The following is a 23,811-nucleotide window of genomic DNA, read 5'->3' as shown; positions in this document are numbered from 1 at the left end:
CACTTGCAACTCGAAGTGCCTTGAGAAACACCTGAAAATAGGCCAGATTTAGTTGCCCAAGTGTACAAGTCATGCCTTGCAGAACTTATGAAGGACATAAAGGATAGACACATGTTTGGGGTGCCAGTGGTCCATGTCATTGAGTTTCAGAAGAGAGGTCTTCCCCACTGCCACATGTTTGTAGTGTTAAGAAATGAGGACAAACTGAGAAACAGTGATGACATAGATAGGATCGTGACAGCTGAAATTCTTGATGCCAATGGTGATCCAGTCTTGCATGATTTAGTAAAAAAAATGCATGATACATAGTCCTTGTGGAACAGATAATACTTCTTCCCCTTGCATAGAAAATGGCTCATGTCAAAGGAAATTCCCAAAGAATTACAGAGATGAAATGCTTCTGAATTTGATTGGCTATCCAGAGTACAGAAGACAAAAAGTACAGAGCTCACATTAATGTAGAAATTGGTTCATCCATGAAAAGCATTAAATATATCTTCAAATATGTGTGCAAGGGACATGACTATGCTTCTGTTGAAGAGACAACCCAGCAGCAGATCATGAGCAGAATCAAGCTCATGATGAAATTACTAATTATCTTGCTTGCTGATATGTTTCTCCTTCAGAAACTATGAGGAGACTGTTAGAGTTCAAGCTACATGACGCATCTCACATTGTCTACAGACTTGCAATACATCTTGAAGACCAGCAAAGAGTTTACTTTCACAGAGGCAATGCTCAGAAGCTGCTCAGGCACAGAGGGACCATGACACTACCCTAACTGCATGGTTCAAACTAAATGAGCATGATGATGATGCAAGGAACCACTTGTACCCTGACATTCCGCTATATTATGTGTTTAATGAACACACTAGAACATGGACTTCAAGGCAAAGGAACACTAATATCCTCAGTAGAATGTATATAGTGAGCCCTAGAGACAGAAAAATTTCACTTGTGAATGTTGCTGCTGCATGTTTCAGGTGCCATGAACTTCCAGGATTTGCACACTGTAGAAGGAGAAACCTTGCCAATAGTTAAGGCAGCATGCCTGAGATATGGTCTTCTCTCAGACGATGACACACTGGAACATGCTTTGCTAGAAGCTGCTGCCTGTCGGATGCCCTTATAGTTGCGTGTTATGTTTGCTGCCCTGTGCACATATATGAACCCTGCAAATGTGGACCCCTCACAAGGAATCCATGATTGAAGATTTCTTGCACCAAGGTTTTAATGCAGAACATGCAGAAAACATAGCACTGCACTCAATTGATGCAATTCTGATAGAGAATGGCATTAATTGTTTAGTAATTGGGCTGCCTGAACTTATTGGAGTACCACAGCTTGACCATCATGAAGACCTCGATTACTCAGGTATTGCAACACTTACTGATGAACAGAAATTGATTGCTAATGATGTACTTGAATCTGTAGATAAGAAGAGGAGAGGTGAGGTGCTCAACCAGTCCTGTTTCTATGTAGATGCACCAGGAGATTGTGGTAAAACTTATGTTTAATATCATAATTTCTTATCTGCAAAGGAACAAACGCAACATGTGCAGTAGTGCTTGGACAGGTATTGTCTCTACACTACTCTCAGGTGGAAAGACTGTCCATATTTTGTTCAAGTTTCCTGTCCCACTCACAGAGCCCAGCATTTGTAATGTACCAACCACTTCAGACCTTGCAAATCATTTACAAAACCTGGATTTGATCATCTTGGGTGAGGCTTCTATGACCCCTTCAATCACTCTTCATGCTATTGATAAAGCTTTGCAAGATATCACTGGCATTGCTACTGTTTATGGTGACAATGTATTTTTGGTTAAAAGCAACAAGTTTATCAGTTTTCTCACTGGTGTTAATATCTTTTGCCTTTCATCATCATTTCTAAGATTCATTTTTCCATGCTAGCATGGGTCAAATGGAATATTTGTGGCAGATTCTCTACTGCTGGATGTCCTTCCTGTCATCAACCCTCATTTATGTTGAAGCAAGGTAATATTTCCCTTTTGCCAGACATAATTTCCATGGAAAACTGAAAACGAACAACATTGCTTGTATGACAATGATGCTCATTCACAACCATTAGATAATGCCAAGACAAGGACAAAACACACATACATATTACACACACACACATGCACACCAAAGGCTTCATTGAGTTTTCATCTATCAAATCCAGTTACAAGGTTTTACTTGACCTGGGGCTGCTATAGTTGAAGACATTTGCCCAAGCTCTGTTGTGGGATCACCTTTGAGCTTATAAAGTGGGAGCATCTCATGATGGTAATATATTAACAAATAATACCTTCTAAATTTGTTCATACATGCAGGTTACCTATGAGTTTCATTGTCATATTGTCTTTGAAGAGATCATTTACTATATAAGTTATTGATATTGACTAAACCCAGATCACCACTGATCAAACAGATCTAGTCAAAGACATTCTACATATGACTATCCTTGTCCAATCTTTTTTGTTGACAAAGTTTATCTAAGTTTATATAGAAAACAATTTCCTCTCTCTTTTCAAAAAAGTGTATAGTGTAATTTGAGGAATATTTGACTGTTATTTTTTGCAGATCAAGCGACCAATTAAAGAGGTTCTACATTGACTCTTTATAATGTATGTTTTAGTGTTTTATATGCAGTTGTGTAGAATCAAATTGTAGTTTAAGAGGGCCATAGTGCCAATATAACATGTGCACTAATTATGTTTCACTTTAGTTTTATTATCTATCAATTAGATAATTAATCAATTGGTTAACAGATTAACCTGTCAAAGTCTTTTTGACACAGTGATGTTATCAATGACTATGTCTATCTCCTTCTCAGCACTTCAGTAAACAAGAAACAAGTGCTGAGGAGGGAGTAGTACTTGGGAACATGTAGTTACTGATAAAGTCACAGAATGCAATAAAAGGACTTCACAGAGTATTTGATTAAACCCTTGATCAATGATGAATTATCTAATTGACTGGTAATACCGACTGAAGTGAAACATAACCAGTGCATGTGTTAATACTGGCAGTATGACCCTCCTAGACTACAGCATCAGTTTCTACACACAATTTCAAATCTTGCGAAACATACAAAAATGAAACAGAATTTATATTAAAAATGATTCAGTTATCTGCTTTTGCATGATTTCAGCTAACCTCTTTTTTTCTTTTTCTTGTTATGAGATTAACTTTTCCAATAAGATGCAAAACACACAGTGATAATGATTTCACTGCATCCCAGTGGTAACAAATTCAGAGCTGCTCTAATATTTTATTCTTCTCATTCCACCAACTATTGATCAGTCTAGAAAACATTCTTACGTTTGTACCTGTGTATACATGTGTGTGTGTGCACGCATGCATACACATATACATGTATGCATGTGTTTATCTTTTTTTCAGATTTAGGAAAGCTTTAAGTTGTGTTCAGTCAGACAAGACAAAGCTGTATATAGATTAGTTGTAAATAGGGAAAACTGTGGGCATTCAGGATGTTAGCTTCCACTTTCTATCATTGCAATCAGTCAGATGTTATTTAATATGCACAGTTAAATATCTTCCAATTTGTGTTACAAGAACAACTAGTTTTGCTACTAGAAGTTCAGCTTCAGAAAACGTCAGTGTTCCTAAAAATAATTGGCATGCCATACAAATGTGTATGTGTGTATTTATTGATAGATAGACAGACAAACAGATAGCAATTCATACTCCTGTATCATTTATTCTTTGTATGTATGTATGTATGTATCTATCTATCTATCTATCTATCTATCTATCTATCACTGCTTTCTTTTCTTTTTGGGTTGTTTCATTTTTTGTGCTTTCCTGCTCCACCTGATAACTTCTCTGAAATGTGAGTTATCACGTGGCTCTTCTCCAGCAACAATCCTATTCTGCTCTGGATCTTTTTCTCATACTTTTACCCCTCATCTTCTGGCATAAAGCTGTCCCCTCATGGTTTATATTCTTGCATGTTGTATGACAATTTCACTAGTGTTGGCAGTGACCTGAATAATAATAATAGTAATAATAATAATAATAATAATATCAAAAAATATCTTAGGGATGAGAACCCAGGTTCGAAATTTCCCTAAGACACCTGATGAAGGCTGAAGGGTATATCAGCCGAAACATTCTGTTAACAACAAACAAGATGTGGACAAATATCCATCAAATGTAAATAATGTAAAACTGAAAGAAGCCTGTTATATACATTTGTGTGTGTGTGTGTGTGTGTGTTTGTCTCTGTTTGTCCCCAACTACACTACTTGACAAACAATGCTGGTTTGTTAACATCCCTCTAACTTAGCGGTTCAGCAAAACAAGACAATAGAATAAGAACCAAGTTTAAAAACAAAATTAGGGTTCACTCGTTTGACTAAAAATTCTTTGAAGTGATGCCCCAGGATGGCCGCAGTCTAATGACTGTAACAACTAAAAGATATATGTCTGTGTGATATTGACAAATATTTTGTGAACACAACATGTATATTATCTAAAAGTTTTGACTTAATAACATTAGCAAAGAACTTTGAAGAATTTCTATTTTCATCTATTTTCTACATAGAAATGTAAAAGATAGATTTAAGTGTTTGATTCAAGGAAAATATTAAATGCTATATATGTGTGTGTGTGTGTGTGTGTGTACACTCACACACATGTGCACAGTAAAATAACTCTGCATATTCTGTATATTTGAATATCTGGACAAAACATTTTGTTTCCAGCAAAAATATACTGCACCATATGCATGTCTTTAGCATTCATTAGCCGTATTGTAATACAGATATTTTTGAAGTGTTAGCTCAATATTACGCTTGCCAGATTTCACTAGAATTTTTTTTAACAGAATCCTTCTAGTAGTTATCCAAACAGGGCCACTGCTTCAATACTGCTACTGCGTTAAATGCAATATGTTACCCAAAAAGCCTCACTTTCAGAATTAATAACTAAATGCAGAAAGTGGCTGTAAATATCGGTGCTATTGACAAATATTTTGTAGATGCACCAAGAATATTATCTTAATGTATTAGCTTTAGTAAAGAACTCTAAGGAATACAAACTTTCTATTTTCTGAATATTATACATAGAAATGTAAAGATAGTTTAAAGTGTTTGACATGAGAAAAATAAATCTAGTTATCCATACAGGAAAAATAAATTTAGCATATTCTGCTCTATACAGTCAGAATTATTGGGCAAAGTATTTTATTCTTGACAAAAAGATGATGCACCTTATTTCCAATTTCAGCCTTTATCAGCAAGTGTTATAACACAGTTTTTGATAGTTCTTCAGTTAATGTATAGATGCATGTGTGTGTATATGTTAAATGTATGACATGTGTGTGTGTATTAGGTATAGGATTCAATAGAATCTAGGTACATCAACACATAGGATGCCAGAAATAGCTGGGTACTCTTTTACTTGTTTCAGTCGTTTGACTGTGACCATGCTGGAGCACTGCCTTTAGTCAAGCAAATCGACCCCAGGACTTATTCTTTGTAAGCCTAGTACTTATTCTATCGATCCCTTTTGCCGAACTGCTAAGTTACAGGGACATAAACACACTAGCATCAGTTGTCAAGCGATGTTGGGGGGACAAACACAGACACACAAACATATACACACACACACACACACACACACACACACACACACACACACACACACATATATATATATATATATATATATATATATATACGACAGGCTTCTTTCAGTTTCTGTCTACCAAATCCACTCACAAGGCTTTAGTTGGCCCGGGGCTAAAGTAGAAGACACTTGCCCAAGATGCCACACAGAGGGACAGAAGTATTTGTAGGATACAGTAGATATATAAGAATGAAATCCAATTCAAGCCGTAGAGTTGACATAGGTGTAAAATAAGAGAACATAGATGAGATTTAAAATTTACAGTCACTGTTCCAATAGAATTTTATTGATGTTTTCTTGAATTACATCATAACATATAATCCACCATCTTCAGGTAAAACTGTAAACAGTTATCAAACAGGTGAGATAATACATTAGTCATTACAAATTCAAACCAACATTGTTGGATAGGTAGTATTTTGAAAAGAGCATTCAAATTTATAGAGAAATTAAGAGTGGCTTTAATCCTTTCGTTACCAAACCGCCCAAACCTGCCTGAATTTACCTATTCATATTTAAACGAGAATATCAGAGCAAATCTCTTTAGTACATTTGTGAAAATACGTATTATACTTCGTAAACAGTTCAACTACAGTTTTGTACAATAATCGAAGTGTAATTTTAATTCCGTGAATTTTGGGAGATTTTTTTCCGAAATTTGTTCCCATTGTGTTTTCAAAATTTGTAATTCTGACAAAAAATGGATACGAATTTCATTATATCAAGCAGCGAGTCAGAATTCGAAGGATTTTCTACTGAAGACCTTCATAAATCTAACTCTATGACTGAAAAAAAAAAGCATGTGGTATTTGATAATGAATCTGATGTTTCATTTTCCGAAAGTGAAAACAGTGAATCCGAGATCTCTGACAGCGATAAAGAAAATGAATTGGCACCTGAATGGAGTGAAAATTTAAAAACTGTTTCTTTCGGTGATTTTTCTGAAGAAACTGGACCAAGCCACAGACTTTCCCAGGAGAGTAAAGCCTTAGGCTATTTCTATTTACTTTTTCGATTGAGCCTATTTGAAATCATTACGGCGGAAACGAACCGTTACGCTAAATGTAAACAAAACGAAAGAAAGGATAGTTTATTTCCCACAACCTTAAATGAAATTAAGACTATTTTGCCATAAATATTATTATGGGTATCAGAAAGTTACCCAGAATAACAAATTCTATCGTAAAATTTTCTTGTATACCCAATTGAATATTAGCTAATATTTTCTATAGCGATGTTTGAACAAAATTTTATATATTGTTGAATTTACCTGTATCTACCTGCAATTAGAGTCATTTTGTGACAAAAATTATAGTATAGAATTGGTTGAGAATATTTCATTAAATTATCTTCCAAAAATCAGATTAATATATTGATAAATAAAAAAGTTATAGTTGTTTAATGAAACCAGACAAAATTTATGATTACGTTAGAAATTAATTGAAACACATAAGGGGTGTAATTTGGTCAGAAATATAGTAACGAAAGGGTTAAGAGACAAGCTTATTAAAACCACTCCTAATTCCTCCAATTGTAATCCCATGGGTTACTGTGTGGGGTGCAGTTGAGAAAGGCACCAAACACTTTACCTAAAACACTAAGACCAAGCTTGTAGCTAACATCAAGGAAGTATTAAAAGATCTTCCCAGGGACTCAATGAGGAGTTCATGCATCAAGTTCTAGAACCATCTTCAGGCCATGTTGGAAACTGAGGGCAGCTACTTCAAGTAAACTGTTATCTCCCAGCCATAACTTTGTTAAGATTTTTCATGTTTTTAAAACACCATTATTTTTGGATGGAATATAGTGTTTCCTTTTCTTTTTATGCAAACATTCTTTCATTTGTCCATTCACTCATGTGTGTATGAGTGTGTGTGTGTCTTTGTTTGTCCCTCACCACCACTTGATAACTATTGTTGATGTGTTTATATCCCTGTAACTTAGTGGTTCAGCAAAAGGGAATGATCAAGTAAGTACCAGGCTTAAAAGAAAATAATGTACTGGGATCAATTCATTCTACAAAAAAAATTTCTTCTAGGCATATATAAAAGAAGAAAAAAAAATGGAGATAAGGAAGTTAATAATTGTTTATTATAACAAATAAGTCATTTTTGCTTCTTACAGCTGTTTCAATTAATACACAATAATTTAATTACAAATTTATATATTAGATTTGCATTTATGTGACATGAGTAAAATTTCATCAGACTCTGCTGAAATGAATTGCTAAGCCCTCATATAACATCCAAAAGTACATTTTTTTCCCTCTGATGAAATCATACTCATGTCACATAAATGTAAATTTAATGTACAAATTTGTAATTAGATTACTTAGTATTAATTGAAACAGCTATAAGAAGCAAAGATGACCAATTTGTTAATAATAAACAGTTATCAACTTCCTTATCCCCATTTTCTTTTCTTCTTTTAAATGAATATAAACTATATGCTTTATATATACCTATTGTTTTCAGGGAATTTCATTCCCCCAAAATACTAGGTATTCAACCAGTATTTCCTTGGATGTAACCATCCCTTCACAAAGTTAACATATCCTCTAATTAAATTTATATTACATATATATATATATATATATGAAATGTCTATATTTATTCATATGTGTGTGTGTATGCATGTAGCATAGCTGTGATGCAATGTGTAACAACATAGTATGACTAAATAGTTAAGGAATTTGTTTTGTAATCACAAGGTCCTGGGTTCAGTCCTGCTGGGTGTCATCTTAGGCAAATATCTCTTTGCAATAACTTAGTGTCAATCCATATCTTGTGAGAGATTTTTAACGTCAGTCACTTTAATCGTTTTCTTACCCTGTTTATGTTGAAATACACTGCTTTTGCTTGAATTCAATTTGAGAATATTGAAAAATCTAGTAAAATATGTTTATGCATTTGTTTTGCAAGATTCGTGATGTGAAAACTTTCGTTGAAACAGATATTGTTATACTTGGAGATTTTCATTTATTGCCAATTAAACACATGTACTATTTCTTTGATCTTCAATTTAGTTTTATTAGTTTTTTTCTTTTTTTTTTAGTTTATTTGTCCATGAAAGTACTTTTGTCACACACTCTGTGACCTCATCAGCAACTCTCTGTCCCATGTGTCTCCCCTTGCCTGCCTATTCCATTTTGTCTAGTAAAATAACCTTGTCATCATTAAGCTTGTTTTGGGGACATGAGTAAACATGAAATTTTGAGGGGAGCCTTTAATTTAAAGCAGGAATTTAGTATCATAGATTCAGGGGCGGTTTAGATGGTTTAATATCAATAGGAATAGAATGCTTTTGAATTTGTCAGATAAAAACTGGTCAGCATAGAAATATTTCTTGTTGATCATGCCTGCTGGAATTGAATTTAAATCAAGAACAGAACCAGTGAACTGCATTATCTGTATGGGATTGGGTAAAGTTATTGGTTAATGAATTATTTATGAGAAAAAGAAAAATCTAAGCAACAAAATTGCTCAAGGAATTTAAATCTTCTTCAGGCATGATTGAGAAGGGTACCTTGAAACAAGCTGTTGAGATTGGTTTAAGATAGTTATTGTAATTCTTCAGAAAAGCAATTCAGTTAAGAAATGTTTGCACCATATTGTTAGAATTTGCTTTAATATTAATTACAAGATTGTCTCAGCGATGACTTTGTAAATTCATAATGAATTTTTACAAGATAAAATTTATTACTAATTGATGTAGCTCTTTGTATGTCATGTTTGCTGTCACACAGAAAAGAATAATCAAAACTAGGGTGTAAGGAAACAGTATTTTTATTGTTTTAAATGGTTATTGATGACTACATATATTCAGAGGACATTCAATTAAATCATAAGTAAAATGCTTTGTGAAAATATATATCACAAGTATATAACAGTTATTAATTATTTATATTTGTATTTAGGACACACCTACACTGGAGCGAGTATCAGCACTTGGAGCTTTAATGGCACTAATTGGCTCTGAAAGAAGCCTGATCAATGTAAGTATCTTAAAATTCCTTAACCATTTTGATATCAATATTGTTGTAACTGCCTTTAGCTCTAGCTACGAGTTCATCCATTTCAAAGTCTTTTCATTTAAAATGAAAGAAAATAAGTTATTTTACAAACTCTTACCTAACGATGAAGAAGTTTGCTTTATATACAGTTTTGCAGTATATATATATATATATATATATATATATATATATATATATCTTTCAGAATGAATACCACAGTTAAGTATGCTTTCAGTGATGTATCTGCTTTAAGCATGATACACAGATTACTATTTTAAACTAATATCATTTCTGTCATGCATAAAAATTTTTTTATTCAACCTCCTGCTGGCTTATCTGAGCATGAGTGATTTTTCAGCTACTGTTTCATTATATCAGTAATAGTGGATTTTGTCCGTTTTCCATGTTGGCAGGGATTGGACGGTTTGACTGAAAACTGGTAAGCTGGGGAGCTGCACCAGGTTCTGATCTGATTTGACAAGGTTTCTATGTCTGGATGCCCTTCTTAGCGCCAACCACTCCAAGAGTGTAGTGGGTGTTTTTTATGTGCCACTGGCACAGGTGCCATTGACCTGATACCAACATTGATCATGACTATGGTCTCACTTAGCTTGAGAGGTCTACACAATCACAGTATATCGTCAAAGGTTTCAGTCACCTGTCACTGCCTTCATGAGGCCCAACACACACAAATGGTGCTTTTTACATGCCACTAGCATGGGTGCCAGTCAGACACCACTGGTATTGGCCATTACTTCAATTTCACTTGGCTCAACAGGTCATCACAAGCACAGCAGTTACATGACACTGGTATTGCGAAGACTTGTTGAGGCAAGTGAAATCGAAATTGAAATCAAATTCGATGACTGGCATCTGTGCTAGTGGAGCACTAAGAGTACCATCTGAGCATGATTTTTGCCAGAGCAACAAACTGGCTTCCATGCCGATGGCATGTAAAAAGCACCATTCGAGCATGATCGTTACCTGCGTCGCCTTAGTGGCACTTGTGCTGGTGGCACGTGGAAAAACATTCAAGCGAGGTCGTTGCCAGTGCTGCTGGACTGGCTCCTGTGCAGGTGGCACATAAAAAGCACTATTTGAGCATGGCCATTGCCAGTATCACCTGACTGGCCCTCATGCCGGTGGCATGTAAAAGCACCCACTACACTCTCGGAGTGGTTGGTCTTAAGAAGGGCATCCTGCCGTAGAAACTCTGCCAGATCAGATTGGAGCCTGGTGCAGCCATCTGGTTCGCCAGACCTCAGTCAAATCTTCCAACCCATGCTAGCATGGAAAGTGGGCGTTAAACAATGATGATGATGATGATGATATATATATATATGTATATCATATCATATTTCAGGGTGATTATGATTATACCCATCCTTATGACAATGGACCAGGGATATCAGGCACATTCATCATTCTTTGCCACACACTCTACCAAAGTCCACACCATCTCAAGAAAAAGTATACTTGTAACACAAATGGAAAGGCAAGAGGAATGTAGAGGATGTGACAAACATGTGCATATTATCATTAACCTCATTATCATCTTAACTTCCACTTTTCTATGCTTGCTTGATTTGGCTGGAGTTTACAGAGGCAGATTTTCTATGGAGACTTCTTTTTACAGAAGACTGGAAATAAATGACACCATTTGTGTGATAGTGATGCCCATTTACAGCTATCATACAATGTCATAACAAAGAGACACAAACACACACACACACATACACACATACATATATCATCATCATTTAATGTCTATTTTCCATGCTTGTTGGAACAAATGGAATTTGTTGATGCAGAGTTTCAATATTTGGATGCTCTTCCTCTCACCAACTCCTGCCTGTTTCCAAACCAGTAATATTTCTCTATAACCAGTCATGGTGGGTTTTTTTTCCTTTTTCATAGAACACTGAAAATGAACATTGTTTGTATGACAAACTGCTTCTTTTCAACCATCATGTGATGTTAAGACAAGAGTACTCACACACATACAAATATGTGAAAGTGTGTGTGTGTGTGTGTGTGTGTGTGTATTTCAGATTATATTTATACTGACTACTTTTGTTTTGCTTCATGTGAGTCCTTTTAGATGCAGGCATGGCTGTGTGACAAGAAGTTTCCTTACCAACCACATGGTTCTGGGTTCAATCCTACTGTGTGGCACCTTTGGCAAATGTCTTCTACTACAGCCTCAGGCTGCCGAAAGCATTTTGAGTGCATTTCGTAAACAGAAATTGAAAGAAGCCAGTGTGTGTGTGTGTGTGTGTGTGTGCCTTTGTGTCTGTGTTTTCCCCCCACCACCATTGTGACTGGTGTTGGTGTGTTTACATCTCCATAATTTAGTGGTTGGGTAAAAGAAACTGCTAGAATAAGTAACAGGCTTAAGAAGAAAATAAGTACTGGTTCCATTACTTTGGCTAAAATTCCCCAAGGCAGTGCCCCAGCATGGCTGCAGTCTAATGAATGAAACAAGTAAAAGATAAAAGATAGATGTGGCTGTGTGGTAAGAAGCTTGCTTCCCAACACATGGTTCCAGGTTCAGTTTCACTTCAAGACACATTAGGCAAGTGTCTTCCACTCTAACCTCACGCCAACCAAAGCTTTGTGAGTGAATTAGGTAGATGGAAACTGAAAAAAGCCCAACATATATGTCTATATATTCTTTTCTTTTACTGGTTTCAGTCATTTGACTGTGGCCATGCTGGAGCATTGGCTTTAGTCAAACAAATTGTACATATGGCAGGCTTGTTTCAGTTTCCATCTACCAAATCCACTCACAAGGCTTTGGTTGGCCTGAGGCTATACTCTCTTTTACACTTTTACTTATTTCAGTCACTTGACTGCAGCCATGCTGGAGCACCACCTTTAGTCGATCGAGCAAATCGACCCCAGGACTTAATCTTTGTAAGCCTAGTACATATTCTATCGGTCTCTTTTGCTGAACCACTAAGTTATGGGGACGTAAACACACCACCATCGGTTGTCAAGCAATGTTGGAGGGACAAACACAGGCACACAAACATATACACACACATACATATATATATATATATACATATATATGACAGGCTTCCTTCAGTTTCCGTCTACCAAATCCACTCACAAGGCTTTGGTTGGCCCGAGGCTATAGTAGAAGACACTTGCCCAAGGTGCCATGCAGTGGGAATGAACCCAGAACCATGTGGTTGGAAAGCAAGCCTCTTACCACACAGCCACACCTGCGCCTACTATATATTTACATATGTGTGTCTTTTCATCTGTTTGTACCCTCGCCATTGCTTGATAACCGATGGTGGTGTGTCTACCTCCCTATCACTTAGCGTTTCAGCAAAAGTGACCAATCGAATAAGGCCTGGGGTCGATTTCTTCGACTAAAACCCTTTAAAGCGGTGCTCCAGCACAGCTGCAGTCAAATGACTGAAACAATAAAAGAATAACAGAATAAAGAACACAAATATATTGCGTGTGTTTCTGTGCATGCATGTGTATAATTATCTATATATATATATGTGGGTGTATTTCTATGATTTTACATGGTTTTAATATTATAATGTGTATATTTTCTTGTTTTAGTTAGTTAGTTAATTTTTTGGCTCAAAAAGCAAAAAGCAAGGCCATGTAGGGGGACATGGAGTTATGTACAGGGTGGTGATCATGTACATAGTTCAGGCCACTTGAGGTCAAGGGAGACTTTGAACCGAGCGGTCGTCGGCATCTTCACCATCTCATCTGGCAGCTTATTCCACCGATCCGCAACCCGGACGGAGAAAGCCCCTCTCCTTCGATTGAGATGAAATCGTCGCAGATAGAGCTTTTCAGAATGACCCCACAGCCGACACTCTGGAGCAGGAGTGAAGAACAGCTCTTTCGAGAGGTTACACTTTCCGCTTATGATGTTGTGAGCAAGAATGAGATCTCCATGGCGTCATCGTTTTTCTAGAGAATAAAGGTCGAGCGTCTTCAGCCTTTCTTCATAAGACAAATTCTTCAGAACAAGAACCATGCGGGTAGCCAGCTTCTGGACTCTTTCGAGATGCTGTATGTCTTTGAGGAGAAGAGGCTTGAATCCCGTATTCCAATATGGGTCTCACCAGCGTGACATAGAGCAGTAGAAATATGGCTGCTGTGAGCATTCCGAATGACTGTCGAATCAAGAACAGAATTCCGTGTGCTTTGTTGGCAGCCTGGACGCACTGGACCGAAGGCAAAAAGGAGGAATCCACCAAGATACCCAGGTCCTTTACCTGATCGGTCCTCTCCAGCAGCAGACGACCTGGCTCGAATGCTTTACAGTCGTCTTGTTTTCAACTTGCACAAGTTTTATCATTTGTATTTCATCTCACCACAGATACCGTTATAATTAATTAGCTATAAAACAATAAAATTTTCCAATTTATTTGTTGTCTATTAATTATGGTTTCTGTTTGGGATACTGACAATGATAGATTATTAATGCCAGTCACCCTTTGCTCAAGAATTGGCAAATATTAATCACAGTTGTTATCATCGTCATCACCATCACTACCGTCATTATCATCACCATCATTATCACTTTCAATATCATCATCATTGTCACTAATATGCGTCATAATTATCATTATCATTGCTGTCACCACCATCACTATCCACATCATCTTCATTTCTATCATCATCATCATAAACATCATCTTTATTATTATAATCATTACCCCCACCACTACTGTAATGATAATCATTTCCAGTGTTTTAGCATTTGTTTGTCTCTGCAAGCAGAGTATGGACAGGTAATTCTTGCATGAGGAATTGACAGAATTAGTTATGTGCCAAACTGATGGTAATTCCAAAACCCAAAGTACTGATAGGGAGAGGGTATGTGTCAACGACCATTATTCCAAAGGAGAATTCTTAGAATGTCAATAACTCCAACTGTCTGAAAAAAATGGAATGTCTAATATTTGGGTCTTTTACCCTTCAACAAATAACAGAAAAAGTGAAAGGTGCTGTTTGTCTGGTAAACAATGGCAGTAGTCTTCTAATTTGGCATGCAGATTTCTGTAAGGATTTAGGGCTCTGCCACCTCAAGTGTTTATGGAAAATTAACCCTTTCGTTACCAACCCGGCTGAAACCGGCTCTGGTTCTGAGTACAAATGTTTTGTTTTCATAAGATTTTAATTAAAATTTTCCACCAAACCTTAGTCACACTTTACGTTCCTAACACCAACTGAATGATAACTAAGCTATTTTACTAAATTCTTTGTTATATTTAAAGTAGTTGAAAGAAACAGAGCATCTCAAAATCAATACAGCAATAAAAGGGTTAAGGGGTAGTGTTAAGGGCTGAAAGGCCATCATCATTGGGGATGTCAGAGTCAAAATATTTTGCAGCTGTGGTGGAGATAAGTTTGGTGGATTCACCTACAAAGTAAAAGAGTTGAAGGGTGTGAGTCAGGGATTGGTCTTGTGAATGTGAGATGGAGAGGCTGCAACCAGAGTTAACATAAGAGAAGTGGGGGGAAAAACAAAATTATTGTTGGTTGTAGGAAGTGACTGAAGAGGGAGATGTGAGAGAAGCGGAGAAGATCTGAAAGGTGGGAAAGGAGAGAGAGACATTAACGAGGAAAAGAACAACAACCAAAAGTAGTAAAGAGAGCACAGTAAAAGCTGTATGAATAACCACACATGTATATATACAATGAACATGTACACTTAACCATATCGGTATCCAGCTATGAAATGTATAGCTGTACAAAGCACACAAAATCACAGATATTTTGATGTATTGAAAAAAAGAGAATGAAGCTTAGAAAGTCCTGAAGAAGAAAGTGAAGGGGAAAGACGATAGTAGAAACAAGCTGATGTGGTGCCAGAATCAGAAGTTGAGGTGACTTTTCAAACCATGGGGAGCGGAATCTCTTGAGTGTTCAGAGCTACAAGTCTGCCACAGGCACCATCAACTTTGAGTGCTCAGGATTTTTTTTATGCAACTGTTATAATCCATATGCATCACATATGCAACATACATCTGATTCATCTTATATATATTTTTTTTTTTCCGGGATCATTTGTACTGCATCATTTATGCATACAGACATTACACATCCAACAAAAGCATACTCACCTCTTTTCTTTCTCACCTTTGCAAATCCTTGTAATCAGGGCCCAGGTTTCAATACCTCACACTTCACATATGCATGTAAGTATACATGTACATACTGGTACTCCATCTGTTATAGCAGTGGGTGTTCCAGTTGATCTGATCAATGGAGCAGCCTACTCTCTGAGGGAGAGTTCATTTCTAGAGGGAGTGGCACCCTGAACTTTTTCCCTCCCCATTCTTTTTCTAGCTACTATGCTTTCAGCACACCTGTACTAATTATATCATTTTGGTAGCAAACACTATTGACTACTTCTAAGGAACCTTCTGAGTAGTTAAAATATATTTTCCCAGTGCACTTCATTTTTAATGCCCCTATATACCAACTGCTTATGTGGGTAATCTTTGTTCTTGGCCTATGCGTGACCCCACTACACTGCTTATATATCCATTGTTTACATTGGGCACACTGTACAGAGTGTCTAACTACTTTTCTGCACCTGCAAACCACGATTTCCCCGAGATAGCAGCAGAATGTGTTTATTTACCATAATTCTAGTTTTTGTTAAGTTTTGGTTACTTTCAGGCCTTTCTGTTCCAGGTTTTGCTTCTCTAACTGGAATTTCTTCTCCATGTCTTTCACGTATTCTGCCATAAGGACAAGGTCATTAGCATACAGAACTTTCCACCGACTATCAACAGTAAACTCCTCTGTCATGCTTAGAGGACTATAACAAACAGAAGCAAGCTGAGTACTGAGTTGTGTGAATATTCAAAGTGAGAATTTATCACTGCATGCTTTTGTGAAAGCAAGGTAAAAATGTGCATAAAATGATGTTGATGTGTGTGTGTCTGTTCTCTTGCTTTGACATCACATAACAGTTGTAAATGAGTATCACCATCATGCAGACAGTATCCTTGGTTTCCACTCTCCTGCAAAAAAAAAAAATGTCTGGCCATGAGAAAACATTACCTTGCTTGAAAACAGTTGGTTATCCAACTGTAGATCTGTTTCAAGAAATTCTGTCAAGCCTGGAAGAGTGGATGCTAAATGATGAAGTTGAAGTCGGCAATGTAGGACAGGGACCATTGGAGGAACAACTGTGCAGATCACGGAAACTAGTATGTATGTATATATGAGTGTGTGGACAAATGAAAGAAAGTGATACTCTACTGTTTTGGTGAGAGTTACTTGGGAACAAGTCAAACTGTTATAACAACAAGTAACAGGAGATCAAATGACAGGAAATAAGACAAATTCAAAATGGCTTCTAAATGTTGAGCTTTTATTGGTAAACTTGAATCATTGTGTTATTGATTCGGAAATGACATCAGATCTTATTATTGTTCTTTGCATGTAACTGAGTCAAACTGTTACATTACACACACACACACACATACATACATACATTTATGTATGCGTATATATATATATATATATATATATATATATATATATATGTGTGTGTGTTGTGTGTATGCGTGTTTTTACTTGTATTAGTCATTGGACTGTCAGTGGCCATGCTGGAACACTATCTCGAACGGTTTAACTGAACAAATCAATTCCAGAACTTCTTTTCAGCAGTCTCTTATTGCCAAACAGCTAATTTATGGGGACACAAACAAACCAACTCCAATTTTTCAAGTAGTGAAGTAAGGAAAGACACAAAATACATACACTGTGGGATATAAACTTTGCTTCTCAACCACATGGTTAAAGGGATGTATGTCACTCTATGGTACTTGAACAAGTGTCTTATACTATAGCCCAGGGGTCAACCAAAGCTTTGTGAGTAGCATTGGTGGATTGATTTGTAAGAAGCCATCATATATGTATATATATACATACATATGTTTGTGTGTGTGTAGTCATTCATTCATTATGAGGTCAGACACATTTTTCGTCTCCCATCTATACATTAGTTGGTTGAAGGCTTTTACAGATGATATTTGCTCAAGGTACTGTGCAGTGGAACTGAATCCAAAAGTGAACTTCTTAACAACACAGCCATGCCTCCATATACATATGTGTGTATGTGTATACAGGAATGTGCATGAATTAGATTATTCAGCTCATGATCATAAGTTCCATGAGTTTGATTTGTGGCAGCACATTGCTTCCTTCAGCAAAACAACTTTATTTCATGTTGCCAAAAATAAGTCATACCTGTAATTAAAAGGACCAGCCTTGTTACATTCTGTGACACACCGAATCTCCCTAGGAACTATGTTAAGTGTATGGATATCTGCAGAATGCTCAGCCGTTTGTACATTAATTTCATGAGTAGGCTGTTCCATTGACCAGATCAAATGGAACACTCACTGTCATAACAGATGGAGTACCAGTTTGTACATACATACTTACATGAATACATACACACACATTCATACATGAGATAAATGTACCAACACTGGTTATTTTTTAAATTTTTTATTTACTTGTTTCAGTCATTTGACTGTGGCCATACTGGAGCACCACCTTTAGTCAAGCAAATCAACCCCAAGACTTATTCTTTGTAAGCTTTGTACTTATTCTATCAGTCTCTTTTGCTGAACCGCTAAGTTACAGGGTCGTAAACACACCAGCATTGGTTGTCAAGCAATGTTGGGGGGGGGCAGACACAGAAACATATACACACACATACATACATATATATATACACATATATACGACGGGCTTCTTTCAGTTTCCGTCTACCAAATCCACTCGCAAGGCTTTAGTCGGCCTGAGGCTATAGTAGAAAACACTTGCTCAAGGTGCCACGCAGTGGGACTGAACCCAGAACTATGCAGTTCGTAAGCAAGCTACTTACCACACAGCCACTCCTATGCCTATTGTTTATGAATGTTTAGCCAGAAATCATATACAGTACTTTTAATAAAAATATTACTGTAAAAATATAACCAAGAACGTAGATCTTCTAAATTAGTTCTGTCTTCCTAAAGATTCCTCAGAGATTCTTTATCTAACCTCTCAACTGCCAAAGTTACAAAGAATATATCTCCTTATGTAAAACATAAACAAACTATTATTGGCTTCAAGTAGTTTACATTAAAATATGAGGTTGACAGTGAAGATTTAATAATAGAAATAATAGAAAGCTAGAGTGGTTATTGTGAATAAATATGCATACAGAAATTATATGCAATACATTAAACAAACATATTTAATCTTTATATGTAAACATAACCTATTTGTAAATAACAAATAGTCTAACAATTGAAGTTAATGTTATTTATTTGTACATTTAATTTTGAAAACAACGAAAAATCTAGTAAAATTACTTTATCATTATCAAACTGGTGTTTAAGGTGGTAAGCTGGTAGAATCGTAAGCACGCCAGGTGAAATTCTTAGCAGTATTTCGTCTGCCGCTATTTTCTGAGTTCAAATTCTGCTGAGGTTTCAGGGTCAAGAATTAAGTACCAGTGAAACACTGGGATCAATGTAATCAACTAGTTGCCTTTCCTAAATTTCAGGCCTTGTGCCTAGAGTAGAAAGGATTATTAACCCTTTTGTTACCAACCCAGCTGAAACCGCCTCTGGCTCTGTAATACAAATGTTTTGTTTTCAAGAGTTCTGAATTAAAATCTTGCACCAAACCTTAGTCACAATTTATGTTCTTAACACTGGCTTAATGATAACTAAGTTATTTTACTAAATTCTTTGTTATATTTAAAATAATTGAAAGAAACACAGAGCATCTCAAAATAAATACGGTAACAAAAGGGTTAAACTGGCATCTGGGACATAGATTAACATGAAATTTTGATGGAAGGCTTTAATTTAGATCATTTTAAAACAAAGCTTTTATCATAGAGCTGGGGACAATATTAGCCAGCTTGGTATCGAAACAAGTTAACGTTTTTGTTACTATACATTTGTTGAAACACTGCCCTCTTTTGAGTTAATTTTGTCATTATTAAGCAGGCGTTTGGAACAAAAAAAAATGACATGAAATAAAGAAAATTGGCCTCAACAAATTCCATCTAACTCATGTTAACATGAAACAGAGGACATTAATATGCTGATGTTGGCAGTGGAAACGATATAACTTCAGACACTAAATGTTTTTAGAACGTAAGAAGCACTGCTAATGCAGTAGAATGAGCTACAAACTTATAAAAACATTTAGTATACTTCATAGTATATTATATTTGTGTAATGAAGTACCATGCACCTACAAATCTTTAAGGTTTACATACCTGTTCCAGGAATGTGTCTAATATGTAAATTGGTATATCCAATAACTTAACACCACTGTATGAGATAGCTATATATGCAATGTGTTCAGAGGCAAGAGTAGGTTAGATGAGTGCTGAAGGGGCAACAACCCAAAAAATATGGCATATATACTCATTACCCACTTCTGTCTCCAATCTCATTGTTTGTTTACATCTGATGTCTTGATATGAAATGTTATAGCAAATATCAGTGCTGGGTATAGTTTCTGTAGAATCTCTGTAGAAACAACCATAACAAAAATAATGTAAGATGCACTGCTGATGTAGTAGAACATAGTAAAAAAAATAATTAATAAATGCGCCCTTTTAAAGCCTAGCCAGGCTCATGGGCCCGGTTTCCCAGTTTCAATGGCATATGTGTTCCCCAGCTGGACGGGACGCCAGTCCATCACAGCATTACTCATTTTTGCCAGCTGAGTGAACTGGAGCAACGTGAAATGAAGTGTTTTACTCAAGAACACAACGCGTCGCCCGGTCCAGGAATCGAAACCACAATCTTACGATCATGATGCTGACACCCTAACCACTAAGCCACACACCTCCACATAAAACATAGTACTGACTTATGGAAACATTTAGTATACTTCATAGTATATTGTGTTTGCATAACGAAGTATCACGCACCTACAAATCTTTAAAGTTCCAGTATTACACAGATTCTGCTGAAGACAGATATATGAAAGTTACAAATGTCTGTGGAATACTCAACCACTTAGAATATGATATAGTCAATGCGAAATGTAGATTCTGTTGATCAAACATTTAATTTATTCATCATTAAACTTGATGTTTAATCTACCATCAGTGTAGTCTGTAAATATAAAAAGAGCCACATCTTTTGGAATCTTATTTTAACCAGCCGTATCCACCCAAAATATTCTGTCTTATCTTCTAGTCAACCAGATCTGACTTTTCACATGTACCTTGCTATGTCAATCTAAAAATAAACAATCACATTACCAAAAACGTGAAGCTACAAGATAATGCATATTCATAATCTACTCCCAAAACACTTCAGTAGCTCTGCTTTGCATTGCTTGCAAACCTATGTATTCCATAATCATTAAAGTGCAACGACCTCCACAATAACCAACCTTCAGTTTGGTTTTCTGTTCCTAGGTTAATCAGAAACATAGATTGCCATGCTACTCATAAACCTTCTCAGTAGTTCAATTATTTGGTGAAAAAAATACCACCAAAGCAACTTTTTCTAGTTACTTAATAAAAAACATATATTATGTTTATTAAATAATATATATATACGGGCAAAACACCCCCTATCCAATGGCCGGTGCTGAGTTTTCAAACATTTAAACCAAATTTTCTCAAACCAACTTGTCCGACCGTCCCATAGGCCTCCCCTTTGAGAAACACTGATTTAACCTAAATTTGAAACACCAGCAAAAGACGGATTTCAACTGATGTACTTGCGCATACAAATGCACGTTCCCACGGCTTTATCGATCACACTCTCTCCTGGAATCGATTTTTGTAATTGTTTCAAGACTTATATACACCCTGATACCATCGGTATCTATATATCAAATTTGAGCACAATCGGATGGAGGATGCCCGAGATCCTAGTAGACACACACACAAACAGACAGAACGGATTTTATATTATAGATACACACACACACCACACACATACACATACAGCAGTTTTCTTTCAGTTTCTCTCTGCCAAATTTATTTGCAAGGCTTTGGCCAACCTGGAGATATTGTATAGTAGAAAACACTAACCCAAATGCCCATCAGTAGGACTGAATCTGAAACCATGTGACTGAGAAGCAAACAACAAACTTCTCAACCATGCAGCCATACATGTGCCTTACATATTTTACAAATTTATAACAGGAGTCATTAGTGGTGCCAGGTTTTGAAATAAAGTCTTTTATATCTGAGTTTGTTTTTTTTTTATATGATTGGGGATCATGTTTCTTAGAAGTAATGATAATCTCAAATATCTTTATTTTACTCCTTTTGTTTTTGCATGACTTAGAGCAGGAAGTATGGCAACAATTACATTTTTCAAGGCCTCTGAGACCAGTGGGAGGAAGTCATTCTCATAATAGGGCCCTGGCCCAAATGCTTTCAGCAAAGTGTATTCTAGGACCAGGTGCTGGTATTAAACCAGGCAATAGATTAAGTTTATAAAACCGTGTCTCTCCATGCTGCAATAAAATTATATTTGAGTAAATTTGCATGGCCAACAAACAATTTAAAACCTCTATGTAGTTCATTCAACCTATGGGATATATAACACCCAACTATCTTTAAAAGAAAGAGTACATTGGATGATGTAGTCCTAGATAGACTTTACTAAAGTAGATGGGATGATCATGGCTGGAATGCCTATCATGGCTCTGCTCAATCAGTTGTTGTGAAGTTACACAGCAACAACACACAGTAACTATATAAGTCTCTTGTGTAATTAATGTATGTATAATTAATGCATGCATAATTGACATTTTTCAATTAATGTGTGCAAAAATATTGCATGTATAATTAATGATTGGAGTTTTATTTAGCCAATATTAATTATTTTCAGCTGAGTACACTGAGTTGTTGGAAACTGCCTGGCAGCCAGTTAGCAGAGTCATTAGAGTAGCAGACTGAATGTTCTGTGATGATCATTTTGATTATCTGTTCTCTGAGTTCAAATCCCACTCAGATCACCTTTATTTTTTTTTTTTTAATTGATAAAGTATAAATCCTGTACTGGGGTTGAGTTTTCCCTTTTTCTCAATCTGTGTTTGTCTTTTGGTTTCTTTCTGAAAAAAAATCAGTTGTTAGACCTGGAGAGGGATAGGCTCCTTCAGGTATAAAATGTCCAAGGTGCACTGTATGTCTTCACAGCATTCCTATGACTCCATAAAGAAGTTAAGAGCCCACTGCATGGTATATCATGCTAGTGTGGATTGGACATGAACCATGACCCACCTGCTAGACAGTACATTATCAACCCAATGACTTGTCGCATTTATCTTTTGGAAATAGAAATACTTTAATCAAATTTACAAAAATGGCATCAAAATATTTTTTAAGAAAGTTTCAGTTCTTCATTAGGACATTGCATGAAAGACAAACTATTGAAAAATATGAAATTACTTTTATTGTGTGTTCTATGTGATTTTCATTAAATGTGTAATTGCAATTTTTTATTTTTTTTTAATCTCAGATACAAACCATTCCTTCATTGTGTAGCAATGTTGTTAATCCAGCAACCATAATTCAATTGGTGAAAACTGTTTTGAAAAGTCAGGAAGAAGTTGGGATACAATGTTGTTCTGCTTGGATGTTAGGTCATGCCTATTTGGCAAATTCTACAGTATCAGAAGTAAAATCAAGTGGTAACTATTAATCTTGCTATTTTTAAAATGACAACAAAAAAATCTATAGACTCCAAAAGTATACGTGTGAAAAAAGTCTTTATATATTATTTTGCAACAACAATCTGAGAAACAGAACTAAAAAAAAGAAAGAGAAGACAGAAAAAAACAGGTGGGATTATGAGAAAACCTTTATTGTCATCATTATCATAAGCATCATCAACCAGCACCTTTTAACAACCATCTTCCATGCTGGCATAACTTGCATGGCGTGACCTCTGGCGCTCTATTTCACTATGTCAAAATTAAAGGCTAGTTCTTGTAAGTTACACATGTACCTTCTGCCTACAAACTCTCTTTCGTGGCTCTATCTTTCATTTGTTTCATCATTAATATCTTGTTACACATTTTTCTTTATTCATTTTTCACTTACTTTCACTTTCTATCTTGAGGTTTCAGCTTGACACTTCATAATCACT

General features: G+C 36.1%; 1 protein-coding gene across 1 annotated transcript in view; it reads left to right on the top strand.

The window, feature by feature from the left end:
• The window catches only part of LOC115210881 (focadhesin), a 321,641-nt gene that overhangs the window by 249,160 nt on the left and 48,670 nt on the right, over nt 1–23,811 (top strand). Inside the window, exons 29-30 of the mRNA XM_029779651.2 lie at nt 9,575–9,652; nt 23,182–23,353. Of these exons, the coding sequence (XP_029635511.1) occupies nt 9,575–9,652; nt 23,182–23,353 (250 nt within the window). The remainder of the gene's footprint in view (nt 1–9,574; nt 9,653–23,181; nt 23,354–23,811) is intronic.

This window comes from Octopus sinensis, linkage group LG4 (assembly GCF_006345805.1).
Source record: "Octopus sinensis linkage group LG4, ASM634580v1, whole genome shotgun sequence".
In the NCBI taxonomy this organism is placed as follows: Eukaryota; Metazoa; Mollusca; class Cephalopoda; order Octopoda; family Octopodidae; genus Octopus; species Octopus sinensis.
Note: the sequence above shows the minus strand (reverse complement) of the source record. Positions and strands in the feature narration are given on the sequence as shown.